The sequence below is a fragment of the Rhamphochromis longiceps genome, linkage group LG23, assembly GCF_057381845.1.
Source record: "Rhamphochromis longiceps isolate RC_006_pf linkage group LG23, R_longiceps_female_GT1.1, whole genome shotgun sequence".
Lineage (NCBI taxonomy): Eukaryota > Metazoa > Chordata > Actinopteri > Cichliformes > Cichlidae > Rhamphochromis > Rhamphochromis longiceps.
The window spans coordinates 42,245,355-42,264,896 of record NC_140578.1 but is presented as its reverse complement, the minus strand read 5'-3'; the positions used below and the strand labels follow the sequence as shown (position 1 = coordinate 42,264,896).

The 19,542-nt window shown below is 38.9% G+C and overlaps 6 protein-coding genes across 6 annotated transcripts; 3 read left to right on the top strand and 3 right to left on the bottom strand.

The window, feature by feature from the left end:
• The first annotated feature begins 294 nt into the window (after window positions 1–294).
• On the top strand, window positions 295–6,216 carry LOC146642689 (protein boule-like). Its single transcript, XM_085398806.1, has 11 exons — window positions 295–438; window positions 2,299–2,427; window positions 2,519–2,610; window positions 2,766–2,820; window positions 2,924–2,999; window positions 3,187–3,347; window positions 3,730–3,801; window positions 3,909–3,944; window positions 4,027–4,143; window positions 4,389–4,481; window positions 5,064–6,216. Exons 1-11 carry the CDS (start codon window positions 412–414, stop codon window positions 5,208–5,210), a joined length of 1,005 nt encoding a protein of 334 aa, XP_085254932.1. The 5' UTR covers window positions 295–411; the 3' UTR covers window positions 5,211–6,216.
• A 2,229-nt stretch (window positions 6,217–8,445) lies between these two features.
• Window positions 8,446–9,642, top strand: LOC146642688 (gamma-crystallin M2-like). The gene is made up of 3 exons (XM_085399243.1): window positions 8,446–8,454; window positions 8,577–8,819; window positions 9,333–9,642. The coding sequence occupies exons 1-3, from the start codon at window positions 8,446–8,448 to the stop codon at window positions 9,606–9,608; spliced, it is 528 nt and encodes a 175-aa protein (XP_085255369.1). The 3' UTR covers window positions 9,609–9,642.
• A 333-nt stretch (window positions 9,643–9,975) lies between these two features.
• LOC146642687 (gamma-crystallin M2-like) lies at window positions 9,976–10,798 on the bottom strand. Its single transcript, XM_085399242.1, has 3 exons — window positions 10,753–10,798; window positions 10,325–10,567; window positions 9,976–10,248 (listed from the first exon to the last, which is right to left on the bottom strand). The coding sequence occupies exons 1-3, from the start codon at window positions 10,759–10,761 to the stop codon at window positions 9,979–9,981; spliced, it is 522 nt and encodes a 173-aa protein (XP_085255368.1). The 5' UTR covers window positions 10,762–10,798; the 3' UTR covers window positions 9,976–9,978.
• Window positions 10,799–12,556: 1,758 nt separating this feature from the next.
• Window positions 12,557–13,967, bottom strand: LOC146642686 (gamma-crystallin M2-like). The gene is made up of 3 exons (XM_085397768.1): window positions 13,956–13,967; window positions 13,507–13,749; window positions 12,557–12,829 (listed from the first exon to the last, which is right to left on the bottom strand). Exons 1-3 carry the CDS (start codon window positions 13,965–13,967, stop codon window positions 12,557–12,559), a joined length of 528 nt encoding a protein of 175 aa, XP_085253894.1.
• A 2,672-nt stretch (window positions 13,968–16,639) lies between these two features.
• Window positions 16,640–17,504, bottom strand: LOC146642685 (gamma-crystallin M3-like). The gene is made up of 3 exons (XM_085397767.1): window positions 17,496–17,504; window positions 17,071–17,319; window positions 16,640–16,918 (listed from the first exon to the last, which is right to left on the bottom strand). Exons 1-3 carry the CDS (start codon window positions 17,502–17,504, stop codon window positions 16,640–16,642), a joined length of 537 nt encoding a protein of 178 aa, XP_085253893.1.
• Window positions 17,505–17,960: 456 nt separating this feature from the next.
• LOC146642684 (gamma-crystallin M3-like) lies at window positions 17,961–19,236 on the top strand. The gene is made up of 3 exons (XM_085399245.1): window positions 17,961–17,975; window positions 18,109–18,357; window positions 18,961–19,236. The coding sequence occupies exons 1-3, from the start codon at window positions 17,961–17,963 to the stop codon at window positions 19,234–19,236; spliced, it is 540 nt and encodes a 179-aa protein (XP_085255371.1).
• Window positions 19,237–19,542: the final 306 nt, after the last annotated feature.

The following is a 19,542-nucleotide window of genomic DNA, read 5'->3' as shown; positions in this document are numbered from 1 at the left end:
TGTGTTGACTGTTTCAAAATACATGAAAATTTGATACCTTGAAATTTTGAGTTATTAAGTGGTTTTTTTTTTTAGATAATATCCCACAATGTTGACTTAAGACAAAATAAATAAATAATTAAATAAAAAATAATAATCTGTGGTGAAAACACGCCTTCATACATAGTTTAATGGGAGACAATAAAAAAAACTTTTAGAGTAAGTAATAAAAATGTTACGTATTCACCCGTTGCTTTCCGAGATACACAAACCAACTGATGAGGTCATAGTTCGTGTGAGTGGTGAAGGCTAACCTAACCTAACGGTCGGAGGGGAGCAATGAAGCTGTGTAACAACCATTAGCCAAATCGTGAATAGGCCACCGTTAATCAGAGCAGTAACGTGCATTTATCTTTTTAGCTTCAGAATAATATGGCTATGGAAGCGGAGAGCCAAAAGGTGAGTGCACTGCCAAGTTTGCCCTTGCCGCTTTGCGAGCAATTATTTTAGCTAACAGCTAACGGAGCTAAGGTAAGTAAGTAATGCTGGGTTATGTTATGTGATATAAACTTTATCACAGTTAGTTTTCGATACTTTTGAGCTACTTTATTTCCAATAAATTGTTGGTTATAATCTTAGTTTACGTGAAAAATACATTAAGAAAAATGCTAATTAACTTGGAATTAACTTGTGCAATATATATAACTTGGCAACATGCTAGCTAAATAGGTTAGTTCAAAGTAGCTAAGACGTTAACTACACTTTAATGGGGCATGCTGTTTACACGATTTAAACCATTTTTACCTGAGAAATATTAATGCTCGTTGAAGATAATTTTAAAAAGTTCGTGCTGTTTGAGTAACTTTTTTTTTCTCAATTTGCACACAATCCTTTAAACTATAGGGAAATATACTGATTAAGTTAATTGCTAATCATTTTTCACTGTGTTGTATCTTCCTGACAATTTTTCTCCATATTCTTTGGACATTTGAAGTGAATCTTTAAAGGAATTGAATTGTTACCCAGCCCAGAGGCTGTTTCTTGTGTATAAAGGTTGAAGGTACATCTACTTTGGTTTAAGAACCTGCTGTTTAATTATTTATTTTGTTAGTTTTGATTAAGTGTTAAGTTTTAGAGCAGAATTTCCTTGTGAACATGGCTACATTCATTTTACGAGTCAGGTTGTGTAAATAGAAGTGGGATTCATAATCTCTGGCCACTTTAAGTAAAGCTAGTTACCTATTCCTTAAGACACATATGTAATCAGCCAATCACAGAGCAAGTAAGTGACTCAAAGTCACTGAACAAGTAATCCTGCTGCTGCACCTCTTGGTCTCAGTGTGTCAGAAACTGCTAATCTTCTGGGATTTTCCCACAAAACCATGTTTAGGATTTAGAGAAAATGGTCTGGAAAAGATAAAATATTCTGTGAGGGGGAATCTCTGAGTGAAAATGCCTTTTTGAGGTGAGGGGACATAGGAGAATGAGCAGACTGCTTTGAGCCGAGAGAAGGCAACAGTAACTCAAATAAACACTCGTTATAAGCAAAGTATACAGAAGATCAGCTCTGAAGGAGCACCACTTTGAGCCTTAAAGCAGATGAGGTTCAGAAGCAGAAGACCACACACGGTGACACTCTTGTCTGCTGAGAACAGGAAGCTGAGGTTGCAGTGTGCAGGGGCTCAAGAAAACTGGAAAACCTTTGCCTGGGCTGAGGACTGTCCCAATGCCTTTCTCTTGACACTTCAGGTCCCTTAGTACCAGGTGACCATTGTTTAAACACCACAGCCTGCCTGACTCAATACTATAATGATCTCCACACTCACCATATCTCAATCTAAAAGAGCATCTTTGGGATGTTGTGGAATGAGAGAATCACATCATGGATGTGTGTGATGCTGTCATGTCAATATGGACCATAACCTCTGAGGAGTGTTTCCAGCACTTTGTCGAATCTGTGCCATGAATGCAAAAAGGGGCCCAACCCAGTACTGGCAAGGTGTACCTAATAAACTGTCCAGTAAGTGTAGCACTTAAGTTTTAATACTCATAATCTTGACTACTTTCTGGGAAAGAAATTAAAAAATCAGGCCAACCTCATTACGTGTAAAGCTTCTTACTGGCCCAGAGTAAGACCAGTACACGCTGTCTTTGGGCCTGAGTGAACAGAGATATGTATTTTCCACTTTACATTTGCACAATAATGTACACATAAATACAGAAATTTTGGTAGGAGAAATAAAATAATTGCTCTTGGCTTGAAAGCTGGACATGAAACTTTTCACACAAAATTATATTTGGTGTTTGTTTTTTTCCCAGAGCGGGGGCAGTTCCTCCCTAAGTGATGTGCTACTTCCAGATGATTATGCTGACAGCCTGACAGACCACAGCACCACCTTTGGCAACGTGATCCCTAACAGGATTTTTGTTGGGGGACTTGACTACAGGGTGAGGGCTGCTGAAATAATGTAGAGCAAATGATTCAGACCATGATTTAAAAGCTCTTTGGCAATGATGAACCAAACTAATGTGTTTCAAGGTCAATGAGCGTGACCTGCGGCACATTTTTTCTCAACACGGCACAGTGAAAGAGGTGAAGATTGTCTTAGATCATTCAGGAGTGTCGAGGGGGTGAGTTCATTGTCTTTTTCCTCTCATACACAGAGTGCGACTGAATGATAAAGTATGCACAGCTGATTTTCTCAGCTTTGACTTTAAGAGTTATAAGCGTTATTTACACATTTACTGTCACAGTAAAACACGCTCTGCCTTTTGTTTTTTAACAGATATGGGTTTGTTACATTTGAAACCCAAGAAGATGCTCTGAAAATCATCAACAATGTAAGTAGTTTAGTGTCTTGCTTTGGAATATTTCATGCATATAATCATGCAAGTAATCTGACTAGAATTTGTTGTCTGTACGTTTGTTTATGTGCTGTTACAGACTAATGGAGTCACTTTCAAAGACAAGAAACTCAGTGTTGGTCCGGCTTTTCGAAAGCATCAACCTTCAAGTCAAAGTAGGTTGACGGTCCAGTAGTGCAGGTGTTTGAACATGTAGATTAATTGTTATCAGCAGTTCTAAAATAATTGTGATAACTGGAGTACTAAATTTCAGGCTTACGGTCGGTCCAGCTTTTACAGGCACATTTCTTGTGATGGCTAAAGACACCAGATCATGGTTCTGTGGTTTCATTCTTTTCTCAGCAAAGAGCACCTCTACAGCCAGCCTTGAACCTGCCATGTCTCAGCAAACATCCTATGGGACCTTCTACCTGACCACATCCACAGGCTCTCCCTACACTTACCATAATGGAGTTGCCTACTTCCACTGCTCCAACATAAATACTCCTTCCTACCAGTGGCTTGTAAGTGCTCATATAACACCCATTTAACACTTTCAGTACTATGCAGAAGGCTTGATTTTATGCTCAGTTTGCCTCAGCTGGTAGTAGTTTGTGGTGTAGCTCCCTCTAGTGGACAAACTAAGCAATGCAAAACTAACAACATAATAACATACACCACCACCACCCTAATCAGCTGTTATAAATGCCAATTTGGTTTTAACCAGTTTATCCAAGGGAGCTGGTCTAATAAGAGCTCATGCGTTTGTGGTGTCTTTTCTAAAAGAGACAAATTTATACCCACAAAGACCAAACTTGCATCTCCAGTTATAGTTGCAGTAACGCAGATGAATCAGAAGCTCTTTTCTAACTTTAAATATTTGCATGATTGATGACTTTCTTCCAGCCGCCATCTTCGCCAATGGGCCCCCATCCTTATCAGCCTGTGTATGAGCAACTATCCAGTCACCACTACCAGGTCAGCTCAGCCTTTCAGGGATCCAATCATTTCTCCCATTGGTGCCATTTAACAAGCACAGCAAGTTATTTAACAGCAAACTTTCTTTCTGCCTACTCTCACTGCAGTGCATGCCAAACCAGTATCAGTGGAATACACCCCAGGTAGGCAAAATGCAGCTTGACTTTAGCTTCAGTTCAGGAGCGTTTGGCCAGTTTTGACCTGTTCTTGATGTCTGTTCTCCAGTGGCAGATGCCATCCTATGCAGTCTTGTACCCCCAGCAGTCACAATATGTTTACCTGCCTGCTGATGGAGTTTCTGTTCAGCCACCTGTGTTGTTCATGGAGGACTCCACAGTGGAGGTGCAGATTCATCAAGGAAGACCAAAATGTTGCACATTTATTTAACTGTATCTATTCCCTTGAGTATGTTTTATTTTGTTAGATAAGACATGATACATGACTGTAAAATGCCTTCGATCTTTCTGCTATATTTGTAGCTTGTGTGCAAAATGAAGTAACGTACCATATTATAATTCTGTCATGACTATTGAGGAAACATGCTGTTCAGGAGGCACTTACTCTGTCCTTTTCTTCTACGCTTGCAGTTTCTTGAGCCAACAGTGCAGCATGTTTACCCAGTGTATCCTCAGAGAGCAGAAGAAATGGCACCTGCTGTTCTGCAGCATGACCCTGGAAAGGTAAGAAATGGATATCCCTCCTGTAAGCCAGCTCATAAATAAAAGGTCCTCGCAGCAGGTGGGTAGAGCGTCTGTGCTCTCGTTGACATCATAAAGAGCCAAGAGGCAAAAAAACCCCTGCACAACCAGTATTTAGACCAGTCTGAAGCCTTAGCATCTGGTTCAGAGGGTTTAACTTGTATACTAACATGATTATTTTAAACTTTGGCCATGTTTAATGTGAACATCCATCATTACAGCAAATTATATATGACAGTAAGTAAAGAAAATAATAATAGGTCTCTGTGTCTGAGTAGGGGAGGGCTCAGGTGCAGGTGATAAGTAAGAGTGTCTTTATAGCTAGCACTCTTATATATCACCAGATTGCTTTCTCTGTATGGTGTTTCTTGGATGGTCCCAAGTTATAAAGATGCCAAAGTAAGAGTACAAGTTAGATAGATGGAGTCTAAATGAGGAAATTATTTTCTTGCACACCCAGTGTCAGACTGTACCACTGCTTCTCCTCTGACTCTGTCATGGTTAGTGTAATAGTGTTCACTGAGTCATAGTGTGTTATTTTTATTTTTTTTCCTCCCTCTGCAGAATCTAAGGTTTTCACCCTCGTGGGTCCATCACAAGCCAAGACACCGCCGCCACATCCACCACAAGGAATACCACCATCTGCCAGAATCAATAGAGCCTCCAGACGCCTCCATGTTTCACACTCCCCAAATGTCAAATGTAGGCTAAATCCACCGAGGGCTTTACAAGAGAAACGAGTTACACATCTAATTTTAGTCACTTCCTTTTTGCCCTATGGGTAGCTGATAAACCTCAGCCTTACAACACAATAAAGGTAAGCTTTCATCTAGTTGTGCAGTCAGATGACTGAGATTTACTGTTACAGTGGGGTTCTTTTCTTACGCTGTATTGTTTGTTGTTGTTTTTTTGTTTTTTTACATTTAGGCACAAATAGTAGCAGTGGTGAAGTATCCCAGTAACAAGTATTTACTTTAGTGTGAAAACACATAAGTATTCATAGCATATCTTGACTTGATCAAAATAAAAGCTGAAGATGTTCATGTGCAGTAATAAGTTGTACCCTCAAGATTACAGTCATTACAGTCCAGTCATGACCTTCATGGACTGAAATTTGGACTTCAACTTAAATATGAATTATATCAAATCTAACAGTCAATTTTATAGTAATTTGTTCAATTCCAGCTATTTGTGCTTAGTCATTTAAAATAGACAAATTAGTTTTTATACATTTAAAATTGTCTGTGTGGTTTTATGACGTTGCTGATCGTCTTTGTTCATTTTCTTTGCTTTTGTTCTGTATTTTGCTTGAGGTTTTCAAGCTTAAAGCAAACTGTAAAACTGAGAAATAATAAAAAAAAAAAATAGCTCTGTAATGTCACATGACCACCAAAGCTTGTTTTGTTCTCACATAATTTTAAGTTCTTCAGTGGTAATAAATGTTTCCTGTGGTGTAGTCGCCATGTTGTTTCCATTTGTAGGCAGCGATTCTGAAGTGGTGCCTGAAAGGATGGAAAATGGGAATATTTAACAGTTTAAAATAACAGCATGTTTTAAATGTGCAGATTTAAAGTAAATGGGTCAAAAAATCAAGTAAAGCCAGACTGATTTATCGGTAGATTAATGTTATTGGCTTGTAATCGCTATTTGCATATATGTATCTGTGTCAGGATTTAGAACAGCCAATAAGTGAAAATGATAAAAGTAAAGAAGAGTTGGGGGGGGGAAACACCCTTCAACTGTGTTATCATTGCTGACATTGCACAGTTTGTCCACAAGAGGGCACTCTGTAACTTCCCTGTTTGCCACAAACAAAACAACCAGTTGCTCCAAGCAGTCAGGCAAAGTGTACTTAAAGTGTAAATAAACAACTACACATAACAAATGTGGGACATGTTTTTTATATTTTAAGAAGCAAGAAGAAAAAATATCAGACAAAGTTTCAGATTATCTGGTCTTAAAAATCCTTTATTGGGTCTGTGATTTGAAATGTACAATATCAAATTAAAATGTTTTGAAGTTGTAGATGACTTAATATTAATTTTCCATTTCTAAAGCAATGATCACAGTGCAAAGGATTTGTGCCTTTTAGAGCAAATCTTTCAAATTGAGTGTGTAACACAGGATTTGCATTATGAATATGAAATCTGCATACATCAGTTTAGCACAGATGGGATGAATATAGTTTTTTAAATGCTCGGAAGGATTTGTAAACTCTAGACATTATATGTGTGGCCACCGTATGGGATAATTGCAGCTGAATAATGGAGCAGTCTGGCACTGATGAATCAGGGATTTTATGTGTATGAATGGGATAAAGGCCTTGGCAGAGTGGCAAAGCCAACAAAATGCCAGCTTATTAGAATAACAAGAGATGGAGTCTCGTGACCTTAGGTTGAAGTTTTTAAAAAAAAAAAAAAAGTTGTGTGTCTATGCATAAGTAGCATTATACTGTTTTTATGTCATTTTCAGAGTTTTTCCAGTTTTCAAGATCTGCTTTACCTGCTGTAAAACTGAAAGTAAGCTTTCACATATGTGTAATACACATATTACAACACATTAAAATAGATTCTGTGACCCAGAAGTGGCAAACAGCATCATATTTAAGGTCTCCTGTTCAAGCTTAGTGTAAGGGAGCAAACTACACTACACAGTCTCCCAGGCTCTTAATCAATAATTATTATTTTTTTAACTGCTTCATACTTTATAATGTCACTTTTAGGCCTTACATGGACAATAGTGAAATTGGCATACTGAAGCTTTGGCTTGGATTTCCCTCCATTATATAGATAAACAAACAATGTAAACAAACTGTTGTCAATACTGTGTATCATGTGTATATACAATGCTGTAATCTTTATTAATAATATCAACTGACAAATAATACTGGATGAATAACAGGTTTACATGAAAAAAATGTCAAATGTCAATAGAAAATACAGGCAGTAATGTAAATTTCTGCTTTACTGAAGTTTTCTTTCTAAAGCTGCCCCAACACGAACCATTTCATGGAAACGGAGTGGGACCCATACCATAAAAATGCTAGGATTTGGATTTAGTGTTTCTGTTATCATCACGTACAGGCATGCGTTATCATAGGCCCTAAATGGGGGTGTACACGGCAGCGCTTACTTTGCGAAGCCTCCATTCAAAAACCCACAGTAAACATCAGCAAACCTAAAAATTGAATAATTAATTCAACAACAGTGTAGCCTGTTTCCATAAATGATTGAAATATATGCAAAGATGACATAATGTCCAAGCTAAACACTATACTTGGGCACTGTAGCAATGCTGATGTCAATACAAACACAAATACTGATGTTCACAATTTCAGTAGAGGCTTTAGTGTATCTATATTTGCTATTTAGCTCTAACATTTGTTACATTACACTCAGGGCCACAGCAGTTCTGTGATTATGGCTAGATAAAAAAAAAATCAATTAAAAAACGGTAAAGGTAGATTTAATTATCCCTTAAACAAGTTTATGACAAGATTTAATCATTTTTCGTTGTAGAAATTATTGATTATCCAAAACAGCCTGAGGTACAAACAAAAAACTGTAGCCTTTAGCCCCTCAAAGCCGTCCAGGATCCCTGAATGACAAAATTCAGGAAAAATACTTGCTCCGACCCTGGCATTTGTACAGTTAGGAATCTATTTGAATGAGAAGGACGCAGTTGTTTTGCACATAATGTGATCACTGACCCGTGGGGCACTAGCAAACTATGGTGTTTTGATCAATAGTGATGAACGTGTGAAAAGTGGACAACAATAACTCATCATCACACTGCAGTGCGTCGCTATACATAACCAGATTTGTTTTATAAAACCTATTTGGATGACAATACTTTATGCTGTGCCATCACACAGCTACTTTATATAAAAGGACAGCAGCACAGAGGGCATCTATTGAGCATCAGTCGGGCCCCCACTAAAATAACAATGGGAAAGGTAAGTTTATTATGTTACTGAAAATACAGAATTAAAAACCAAAGCAAAACATTAACCTTGAGCTAGGAGCTTGAATGAAAAAGGAGCTAAAAATTTGCGAATGCTGTGAAATACATTTGCAGATCATATTCTACGAGGACAGAAATTTCCAGGGTCGGCACCATGAGTGCATGAGCGACTGTGCTGACCTGCACCCCTATTTCAACCGCTGCAACTCCATCCGGGTGGAGAGCGGCTGTTTCATGGTTTATGACAGACCTCACTATCTTGGCCACCAGTACTTCCTGCGCAGGGGGGAGTACTCCGACAACCAGCGCATGATCGGAATCAATGACTGCATTCGCTCCTGTCGCATGATTCCCATGGTAAGCATAAGATTGTATTAAAGATGCAATGAGTTAATATTATTTAGAAGTGGGCATGTTGAATTGTTGAATTATTGGAGTACAAAGCAAGGTCAAAGAAAGAAGACATGTATGTGCTCAATAAATTATTAATAAAACTCAAAGTAACAAAATGAAGAAGCTAAAGTAAAATAAAGGCTGACTTGGATCAACAGGTAGAAACTCTAACACAAACTTTGTAAAGGAACTGTCATTATTATTAGACAACTTGGAATAAAATTGATATAAATTTAGTTTTGGGGAACATTTCAGAATATAAATCCTTGACAGCTAATGTTTGACCAAAACCTTCATCATATTTGGTTCCCCACATCCAGTTGGCTCAGATGCTGGGACCATCTGGTCGTCCCTGCTCCACAAAAGAAACATAAACTGAAGAAGAACTTTTTGGTTAAGGATGTTTTTCCATTAGATTGTCTTAGATGGACTGTTTTACTCTTCCATAGTGTCTGACTAATAAACATTGTTCTGCAGCACCGGGGCTCCTACAAAATCAAGTTGTATGAGCGTCCAGATATGGCCGGCCAAATGCAGGAGGTGAGCGACGATTGCCCCAACGTCCAGGACCGCTTCCGTATGTCTGACATTAACTCGTGCAATGTGGTAGACGGCCACTGGCTGCTGTACGACCAGCCCAACTACAGGGGGAGGACCTACTACCTGAGACCTGGCGAATACCGCAGATACAGTGACTGGGGCGGTGCGAGTCCAAGGATCGGCTCTCTCAGGCGAATCACCGACTTTAATTAAAACCTTCTGAACCTTGTTCCTTTGTCTCTTCTCAATAAATATGCTGGGCTTAAACTGCTTGTGTTTATGTCTTTATCCAAAAGAAGACAGCCTTGATGTTTAAACATTTTTTTGCTGTAACATTTAAACTTCTTGTAAAACAATAGTTTGTTAGACAAGAAATGTTTGTGTTGACTTAGACCATTTCATGCCGCTTTCTTCAGAGGTAACGAGAAGCAATCAGTCCTTAAATATTCCAGACGACTCTAAAAAGTTTAAGCAACCAGGAAAAAAACAAACAAAAAGCAGCTGACACCACTCTGGTCTTTTGTTTGGTTTATTGGTAGTACTTTTTAAAATATTTCACATGAAATATCTCACATCGGCATTCTCACATAATGATGCGTCTGATGGATCCAACCCTGGGACTCATGCCTCCCCACTCATGAAACCTCCTGTATTCACCAGGATGTATCAGGTACTGCCGTCCCCTGTAGTGAGGATGCTCGTAGAAGATCCAGTAGCCATCCATTACGTTGCAGGAGTAGATGTCATTGAAATGGAAGCGTTCATACAGGGAGGGGCAGTCATCTGTCAGCTCCATCATCTGTCCTCCAAGTTCTGGGCGCTCGTAGATCATCAGTCTGTGAGTGCCTTGGTGCTGCAGAAATGATGATTACAATCATCAGTGTAGATCAGTGAAACCTTTAATACAAAAATGCCCAACTGAGACTTACCATAGGGATCATACGGCAGGATCTCACGCAGTCGTTGAATCCCATCCAGCGCTGGTAGTCTGGATATTCGCCCTTCCTCAGGAAGTACTGGTAGCCCATGTAGTTGGGTCTCTCATAGACCATCCAGTTACCACTGTCCACTCTGATGGAGTTGCAGCGACTAAAGTGGGAATGTAGGTCAGCGCACTCGCTGCTGCACTCATAAGAGCGACCATCGAAGTTCCTGTCCTCGTAGAAAATGATCTGAAAGAAGTTTATTCAGGGATTTTCGGTAAATTGGATGCATGCTTGATTAAATTAAAGACATTTTGCTAAAAAATACCACACGTGAAGTGGTTCTGCATCACTGGTTTTCGATGAATAGTCCATGCAGGTATGCAGAAGCACAAAAGGAACAGGATTTTTTTTTTTTAAAAAGGTATCCTTACCTTACCCATTGTGTCGGCTAACTTTTGTCACACTGTAGCAGCAGCCGTGGGCTCCAGGCTGCCTTTATAACCCATGGATGACCTGTGTCATTGTGATTGAGAACAATGACTGGGCTGGTCAGCTTTTTCACACAGAACATATTTTTTTCTTGTGCTTTGTTTGGTGAGGTCTGCAGTGCAAATCAGCTGTTTTTTTTTCTGAGCCGAAGCTGCCCCTTGCATTTGTTTAATGGCCTACACATAAAATCCACAACTAAACTAAAAATACCAACAACTATTGTCAACAAATCCCTAAACATATACAGTATTTACACTGGAATGGTGAAAGATGGTATATAGACATATCACCAAATTACATTCACGTGTGTTAGGGTACACATTTTACACATTGCGTATAATTAAATGTATTAATGTTAATGCTAATAGCAAAGATGATGCATTTGTAAAAGTGATAAAAGCTGCAGTGAACATCTTTCACATGGTACTGCTTTCAGCTGCCACTGCTGCACCCTTGTGCAAAGTGGCAGCAGCCTTTTATAGGTCCAACAATTCAACCGCTTTTTTTATGTCAGCAAACAAGTTGTTTTAAATAACCTCTTGTCTGTTGTGCTTTTGTTTGGTTCTTATCAGCTTTTTCTGATACGATGTTTAATACACTCTGTGATTATTTAATGCAATGGAGATACAGCAAGTATAACGTGCTATTATTAATGCATCAATACATTTCAATCTGTATTGTTAGGATTATTTGATTTATTTGCTTGTCATATGACAATTAAATCATTACTAATTTATTTACATATGAATCAGTGTCGATACTGTGGATTAGGAGCATCGTGTCAAAGTAGTATTGCCTAATTTAAAGCATGATTATAGTCTTAATCATGATTATAGTCATCTATAAATATATATATGGTGTACAGCATGCATTTTAACTGCAAGAGGCTTATTGTGACATTGTAATTATTCATATCTCAGAACCTTGCAAAGTTGTAAAGTCTATAAAACATATTTCTGTAAAGTTTTATTGCAGTAAAAACCCACATTTGCCAGAAGTGCAACACTTGATCTTTTTCATACAGGGGTTAGCTTGTTCAGGCAGTTTGTTTTACTATACTAATATTACTGGTGTAACTTAGTCAGTGAACAATGGGTCTATCAGAATTCAACCCATATAAAATACTTTCCCTTCTATCAAACAAAAACTTAAGGACATTAAGAAGAACCATTCATGTAATCCTAATACAGTTATCCAGTATAGTGAAAACTGAAAAATAGATGATAGATGGTTAATAAAGTAGGGAATGTAAGTATTGTATGTAAAGTTGTATATTATGCAAATGAGAGCAATTGTTCTACCGGAAATATCAAAAAAGATTGCCAAAATGTGTTAGTTACTGATTATTCAAAATATAAAACTGGTTTGCCCTTGTTTTTAGCAAAGTTGTGTTAAATAAAAAAAATATAGAAAATTATAATGTATTTATTTAAGTGGGTTTAAAGATTTAGAACCATCAATATGTGAACTGTGAATATACATATATGATTGGGTAAATCAGCTATTTATTTTGATTGAGGACTGAGTTGAAAAACAACTTACCCAGATCTGTGTCCAGTCTATTTATTATGTGCACCACACAATAAAAGTAAATTGTACATTACAGCTGAAACTACATTCAAACAATGCACAAATCACAGTTTCAGGATAAAACAAAGCTTTCTCTTTTTGCCTTTGACAATTTGTTAATATTAATACAACAAACCATCTGCAAAACCTTTTAGCCAAATAAAAGTCATGGGACAGTTAAGATTCTGTGATGCGTCTGAGGGAATTGAATTTCATGTCATTACTGCCGACTCCTTTGAAGTCCCTGTACTCTCCTGGCTTCAGAAAAAACATCCGGCCCTCATAATTTGGTTGTTCAAACATCAACCAGTAGCCCTCCATCACCTTGCAGGACTGCATGCTCGACATGTGATAGTTATCCTGGATGGAGTTGCAGTCATCTGTCAGTTCGTGCATCTGGCCTTCAAAGTTTGGTCTTTCATAGATCCTCATATTAAAAAGTCCCTTGTGCTGTAAAAGTTATAAAAAGTATATATTTTAAAGGAATGAAATCATAGTTTTGCAGTTGAAAACAAATGTACCCAGCTAATGCTAATGCAGAGGTACCGAAAAATTGCTTTAGGCCTGGAAAGGAAATGGGAATAAGCTATATGCTAACTTTTGTTGAAGAATGTGTGTGCTGCTGTGTCACGTGGGAATCTTAATAGTAGTTCTGGAAAGTTGTCTTTTGAAAAATGTAAGTCCTTAAGCTCTTGCTAGGTAGCATGCTAACAGGTAGCAGATCTTATAGGCTAGATATATAAGATCTATACATAAAACAGCTTTGATACAAAATGTTCATTCATGACTAATAAGTGTAACAAAAACGATCAATTTTTTAGCTCAAGTTTAGACTGTTTGGTTACTTTATGCACTTTTTCTATGGTTTTAAGGACTGTGGTAGGCTACATTCACATTTGTGGCAAATTGCTTTATAGAAACATAAATTATGTTTCTGGAAAGAGAGATAAAAAAAGAGATAAAAATGCGTGATAGAAGCTATATGCTGGACATATATAGAACACATATCCTCTGCTTCAGACAACGAAGTTGAGCTTCTCATCTAATGGGTTACACATGAATTCAACAAACTGATCCTTTACATTGCTGACTGTCCTCGTCTTTACAAATGATTATATTATATTTACCGCAGGGACAATGCGGCAGGACTGAATGCAGTCGTTGAAGCCAAAGGTATTCGTGCATTCGGGATATTCTCCCCTGGTCAGGAGGTACTGCTGGCCCATGAAGTCGGGCTGGTTATAGACTATGAATGTCCCGCTCTCCACCCTGCAGGAGTTGCATTGGCTCAAGTGAGAGGCAATCTCAGAGCAGTCGCTGACGCACTCAAAAGAGCGGCCTTGGAAGTTACTCTCCTCGAAGAAGATGATCTAGAGAAAAAGACACAAATTGTGTTTGTGTGAGACTATTTCCAGAGAAAGTGTTCAGAGTGTCTGAGATTATCGTAAGAGTAAGTCATATCAGACAGTGCTGCACGGCAGAAGTTACAGAATAAAAATACTATTGAGTTTGACACAGTATATATAGAGTTCAATGTCCTACACCAGCTGCTGCAGGGATCTGTACCCTGCATTACCTTTCCACTCATGGTCGCACGATTTGATTTCTGTTGTTTTTCTCACTGGCGCGCTGCCTTTTATGCATCATGTGACATCCAAAGAATCTGCCTCAATTGTACGGAATGACTGAGTCAGCTCATCAGTATGGAAGTCTCTACTGTACTACACATCAAACTGTGAACACTGCAATTACTGAGATTTAACTTGTGCAGATTTAATGGCGGCAAAGCAAACATCTTTTTCATTATAGGACACATTTATATTTGTAGAGCATTGAATAATAGTGTTTAAAGATGAAAAAAAGCTTTGATTTTCGGATAAATATATAATATTTGAAAGACGAAATGGTGCAGTTCTCAACTCACTTGACGCTGCATTTTTTAATTTCTTTTTTTTCCACACCATAAACAGGACAGACTTTGCATTTAGTTTTATGGCAAGACTGAAACAATAGAATCCATCCACTCTTTTAACTGCCTATTCAATCCAGGGTGACTGTTCACTGAAAGTGTGAGCACTTATGCAAAAGCAGAGATTTTGATAGGTCGCTGGTCTGGAGCATTCAGGTGTGTGTTAACACAATGCCACCGTTTCCCAGGAGTGGACCCAAATTCACCCCCAGGTCAGACCGTGCAATGCTCAGAGAAACTGCAAAAAGCCAAGCAGCTACATCTCAGACTCTACAGGCTTCGGTTAGCATGTCAAATGTAAAGTTCAATTAGACAAACGCTGAACAAGTATGGCTTAAGCATCTCCCAAAGTGGAAATGTTTAAGCCATAATGCACACATGTGACAAAAACCAAACATAGTATATCAGCACAAACATCTCAAACCAACAGTCAAGATTTGGGTGTTTTGCAGCTACAGGAACTGGCCAACTTGCAGTCACTGAATTGAAAGCATTTCAGTCAAAGGTGAGCTCATGTGTCTGACAGCTAAAACTGTCAAAGTTCATTAGCCTTCATGTATTAACAGTGCATATGCACAGGTGTGAGTGTAAATCATCAGTGATTTATCAGGACTGAACCTTTTTAATTTAAATATCTGGTATTCTTTATCTAATTTTATCTTTATTAAAAATAGCGTCTATCATTACTGGATGCATCTCTTACCCTTGTATTTCTTAGCTTTATCTGACTGATGTTGGCAAATCTGATTTTTTTTTTTTTTGTCTCTGCAACTGACAGCTCACATGCTCACGTGCTCTCCCTCCTCCTCCTTTCTTCTTATTTTTCTTGTAAATTATTTTGTCTTTATTCATGTTAACTTTGAATCCAAAGGTTTTTCATTTTTTCATTGTTGTATGTTTTCACTTGAGCCACGTTGACTGTCTCAGGGAAACAATCATCACCATCCCTGCTATTTCAACCCAAACCCAATGTTTTCTATTTATTCATAAATGATCATCACTCCTATGGAAACACTTTGGAAAGATTTCCCATTTCTGTATTACTCATTGGACCTCTGAACCATTGGACCATTGGACACTAATATTTTAGGTTTCTCTCCCTTCCCTCCTACATCATAGTCACCACTCTCTTCACTTCATCTCCAGGTAAACTCATAGTCACCAGTGCATATGTGTCCTAAATCTGACAGTAATTTTACATGGAAACTCTTTTTTGCACAGGATTTAACATATTAGTACACGAGGACCAGCGATCTGAAGCACACCCCTAAATGTACAAAGGAATGACTGAAAAAGAAAAGAATGCAGGTGTTGCAAGACCCAAAGTTCAGACCTTAACCTGATGAAAATGTTGTGGTGTGACACTGAGAGAACGATGCGTAACCAAATGCATAAACAAAGGAACTAAAGCAACACTAAAAAGAAGAGTGGGCCACAATTCCTCCACAATGATGCCAGAGACTGATAAAGTCATACATTAATTACTTCAAGTTATTGCCGCTGAATCATGGGGTGTACTTCATTTTTAAAATGATTGTATAGAGTCCTGTGGAATGTTTATTTTTCTCATAGCTGTAATAATATTTTGATTGATATGTTGATTATAGCCAATACGGAGCATTAAAGTAGCTCGGTGATGCTGTGATGTGCTGTATTACAAATGGCGTTTACATTAGACCATCATGGTCATTTTTGTATGTTATCTTTGTGTCCATGTCAATTATCTATAACTGAGATAACAACAGAGCAACAGCGGCGCTTTGCTACATAAGTATTTAAGTAGAAACTGTTTAAGTGATGATGCTGAATCGAGGGATCCAACCTCTAACTCAGGGGTGTTGAACTCCAGGTCTCGAGGGCCGGTGTCCTGCAGGTTTTAGATGTGATCCATCACAGCTGATTTAAATGACTAAATTACCTCCTCAACATGTCCTGAAGTTCTCCAGAGACCTGGTAATGAACTAATCATTTGATTTAGGTGTGTTGACCCAGGGTGAGATCTAAAACCTGCAGGACACCGGCCCTCGAGGCCTGGAGTTCGACACCCCTGCTCTAACACAGCTGGTGTGAAAGTTGTGATGGCATTTAGTATTTTGTTGAATGTGCACAAATGCCATGGGAAATATTCCTGATTAAGGCTGTAAGGTTATGATAAACTTAGAAGTTTATCTTAAAGGATATAAAGCATGACGTTTGCATCTTTGACTCCACACATGAAGCGAAAGAGATACTTCAAAAATATTTCATTTTTTTTATTTTTCTCCCAGAGTTTCTTGTGAACGGACAGACAATCAGCACATTTCCATGATGCGTCTGATGGAGCTGATTTTCATTATGTTGCTCACTCCCATGTCTCTGAGGTTCCTGTACTCTCCTGGCCTCACGTATATCATGCGCCCTCTGAAATTGGGCTGTTCGAACATCAGCCAGTGGCCGTCCAGCACGTTGCAGGACTGGCAGTCAGACATATAAAATTGTTCCTGGAGGGACTCGCAGTCATCCATCAGCTCGTGCATCTGGCCTCCAAAGTTCTCTCTTTCATAGATCCTCATCCTGAACTGTCCCCTGTGCTAATGGAGCGGGGGAAAAAGACACGAATCATGAGAAATGCAGTCTGTCCCAGGTCCAGCTGACCTAGCAGCTACCTCTTTGGACTTTGGAGTGTCTGTGCAATCCCCACATGAAATGGTACAGACCATCTACAACCACCAAAATGTCTTACCATGGGGATCATGCGACAGGAGCGAATGGTATCCATCATCGTCATGCCTCCCATGCGCTGGAAATCAGAGTACTCTCCTCTCCTCAAGAAGACCTGATTACCCATGAAGTTGGGGTGGTCGTACACCACAAAGCACCCACTGTCCACTCTGCAGGAGTTGCAGCGGTTCAGGTGCATGTGGATGTCGGAGCAGTCACTGCTGCACTCATAGGAGCGACCCTGGAAGTTCCTCTCCTCATAAAAAATGATCTGCAAAAAATAAACAGGAAAGAGGTGGTAAGCTGACAGCGCCACAGAGTAGTGATTTAATATTTGGATGGACTTGCTTTGCATTTCTAACCCTCTTGCGATGTTTCCACAAGTCTTAATTGTTCAGTATTGTCAGATTTTTCTTTAGCACTATACAAGCAAATGAGAAGTATTACCCTGCCCATGGTGACGGTTTGGTTTTTTTTCCAACTGATGCCAACCCGTGCCACTTTTATATACAGTATGAGCCCGAGACCACCTTCCTCACCTTTGTGTGAAACAATCCTGACTCATCATGAGGTTCACGTGGCACAGCATTCACATTTCACAGTATACCTCAATAGAGTTTGTTTAATACTGTTATTGTTACCACAACATTCAGTCTCATCTACAGATCTGATGTTCATACTACATAGATTTTTACAGAAGAGAGATGAATGCAATAGTAGAAGTTGCTGGAAGGGAGCATAAATCCCAAATTTCTATCACAATACCGATTTGCAGAATCGGACATGCAGTCTGCCACGCTATAGTGCTGCTGTGCCACAATATAGAGTGATGACTCAAAGGTTTCAGCACAAGCTGCGCAATGTATAAAAAGGGAAAAGGGTCGATGTTGATGAGATGTATCTGAGATAACCATGACCATGGGGAGGGTAAGTGAAACTTAGCCAATAACAGTAGGAAGTTTTAAAGTTAAACTTCACAAGTTCATAATAACAAATATGCAAAATAGCTGTTTACAGGTTGCTTATTTATATATACTTCACTTGTTTTTCTCTTTTGCAGATCATTTTCTATGAAGACCGGAACTTCCAGGGTCGCTCCTATGAAACCAGCAGTGACTGCCCAGAGCTGACGTCCTACCTTAGCAGGTGTAACTCCTGCAGGGTGGAGAGTGGCCTCTTCATGGTCTATGAGAAGTCCAACTTCATGGGCCATCAGATGCTGGTGAGGAGAGGAGAATACCCAGACAACCAGCGCCTGATGGGAATGAGCATGAGCGACTGCATAAGATCCAGTCGCATAATCCCCACGGTAGGTGGATGACATTGAGCTGCATTCGGGGCCCAGCCACAACAGAATGGACAAGACAGAGACCTTTTAAATATGTAGATGTAGAAGGCCAGTGACAATAAAAGCTAAAAAGAAACAGCCATCTGGTCAACATTTGTCTGAGCACAAAGGCTGCCCTCCTGCATGCAGGAGAAAAATTGTAATTAATTGTGAAATATATTGAAATAAAAATTGAGCCTAGCTGTTCAGTCCTATCTTTCTGCATGTATAATATTTTAAATTTAGGATTCGCTCACTAGAAGTCATCCATATCTCCCAGCCTTCTTTAACCATCCTCTGGTGTAATCACCTGTCCTAAATGAAAGAGAACAAAACCTCCAGATCCCATGGATATGGCGATATAAAATGAAGCAGCAAAAGTTTTCATAAACGTGGAAGAAGATGAATGGAGGGAAACATTAAAATATAGTTTTAAAAATTCTATTTATGCTAATTTTATATTTAATTTTTTTAATAATATTGCTACTTTATGTTGTCCAAGATGTAGTTTTAGATTTACATTCTCAGCTAAAGATAAGTTTTATAGACTTACAGGCCACAGTCATTCTGCTTCTTCATCCACAGCACCGAGGCCCCTTCCGAATGAGGATCTACGAGAGGGAGAACTTCGGAGGCCAGATGTACGAGCTGAGCGACGACTGCGACAACATAATGGATCGTTTTCACATGTCTGACTGTCAGTCCTGCAACGTGATGGACGGTCACTGGCTGATGTTCGAGCAGCCCGGCTTCAGAGGCAGGATGCTGTACCTCAGGCCAGGAGAGTACAGGAACCTCAGAGAGATGGGGAGCAACATCACAAAGTTCAGCTCCATCAGGCGCATTATGGACTCCTGTTAACTCAAAATGACACACTCCAAATGTACTGTGAATAATAATAAAGCAAGCTGAAATCCCATCCAGACACACCCCTGGTTTTTCTAATGTAAATACTGATAAGTCAAAATTCAGTTGTAAGTAATATGTTAGAAAGTTTCGAAGATTAACTGCATTTACAGATGCTTCAAAGTTCTGTATTTGAGAGAGGATTTACTATTAGGAAATACATCCCAAACAGAAATAATAAGGAATTCTGAATACTGAGAGAGTTCGGTTTTATTTTATCAGTAAATTTCAGAACTAGAAGCTCATAAGACTTCTATTTGT

Bases quoted from the DNA above. Each gene is read 5' to 3' on its own strand.
- LOC146642689 (XM_085398806.1), top strand. From the start codon at position 412: ATGGCTATGGAAGCGGAGAGCCAAAAG. The intron at 2,428-2,518 runs GTGAGGGCTGCT...ATGTGTTTCAAG, and splicing joins TTGGGGGACTTGACTACAGG to GTCAATGAGCGTGACCTGCG. The intron at 4,482-5,063 runs GTAAGAAATGGA...CTCCCTCTGCAG, and splicing joins TGCAGCATGACCCTGGAAAG to AATCTAAGGTTTTCACCCTC.
- LOC146642684 (XM_085399245.1), top strand. The intron at 18,358-18,960 runs GTAGGTGGATGA...CTTCATCCACAG, and splicing joins CCAGTCGCATAATCCCCACG to CACCGAGGCCCCTTCCGAAT.
- LOC146642686 (XM_085397768.1), bottom strand. The intron at 12,830-13,506 runs GTAAATATAATA...TAACTTTTACAG, and splicing joins CCTGCCGCATTGTCCCTGCG to CACAAGGGACTTTTTAATAT.
- LOC146642688 (XM_085399243.1), top strand. The intron at 8,820-9,332 runs GTAAGCATAAGA...ATTGTTCTGCAG, and splicing joins CCTGTCGCATGATTCCCATG to CACCGGGGCTCCTACAAAAT.
- LOC146642685 (XM_085397767.1), bottom strand. The intron at 16,919-17,070 runs GTAAGACATTTT...CCGCTCCATTAG, and splicing joins CCTGTCGCATGATCCCCATG to CACAGGGGACAGTTCAGGAT.
- LOC146642687 (XM_085399242.1), bottom strand. The intron at 10,249-10,324 runs GTAAGTCTCAGT...TCATTTCTGCAG, and splicing joins CCTGCCGTATGATCCCTATG to CACCAAGGCACTCACAGACT.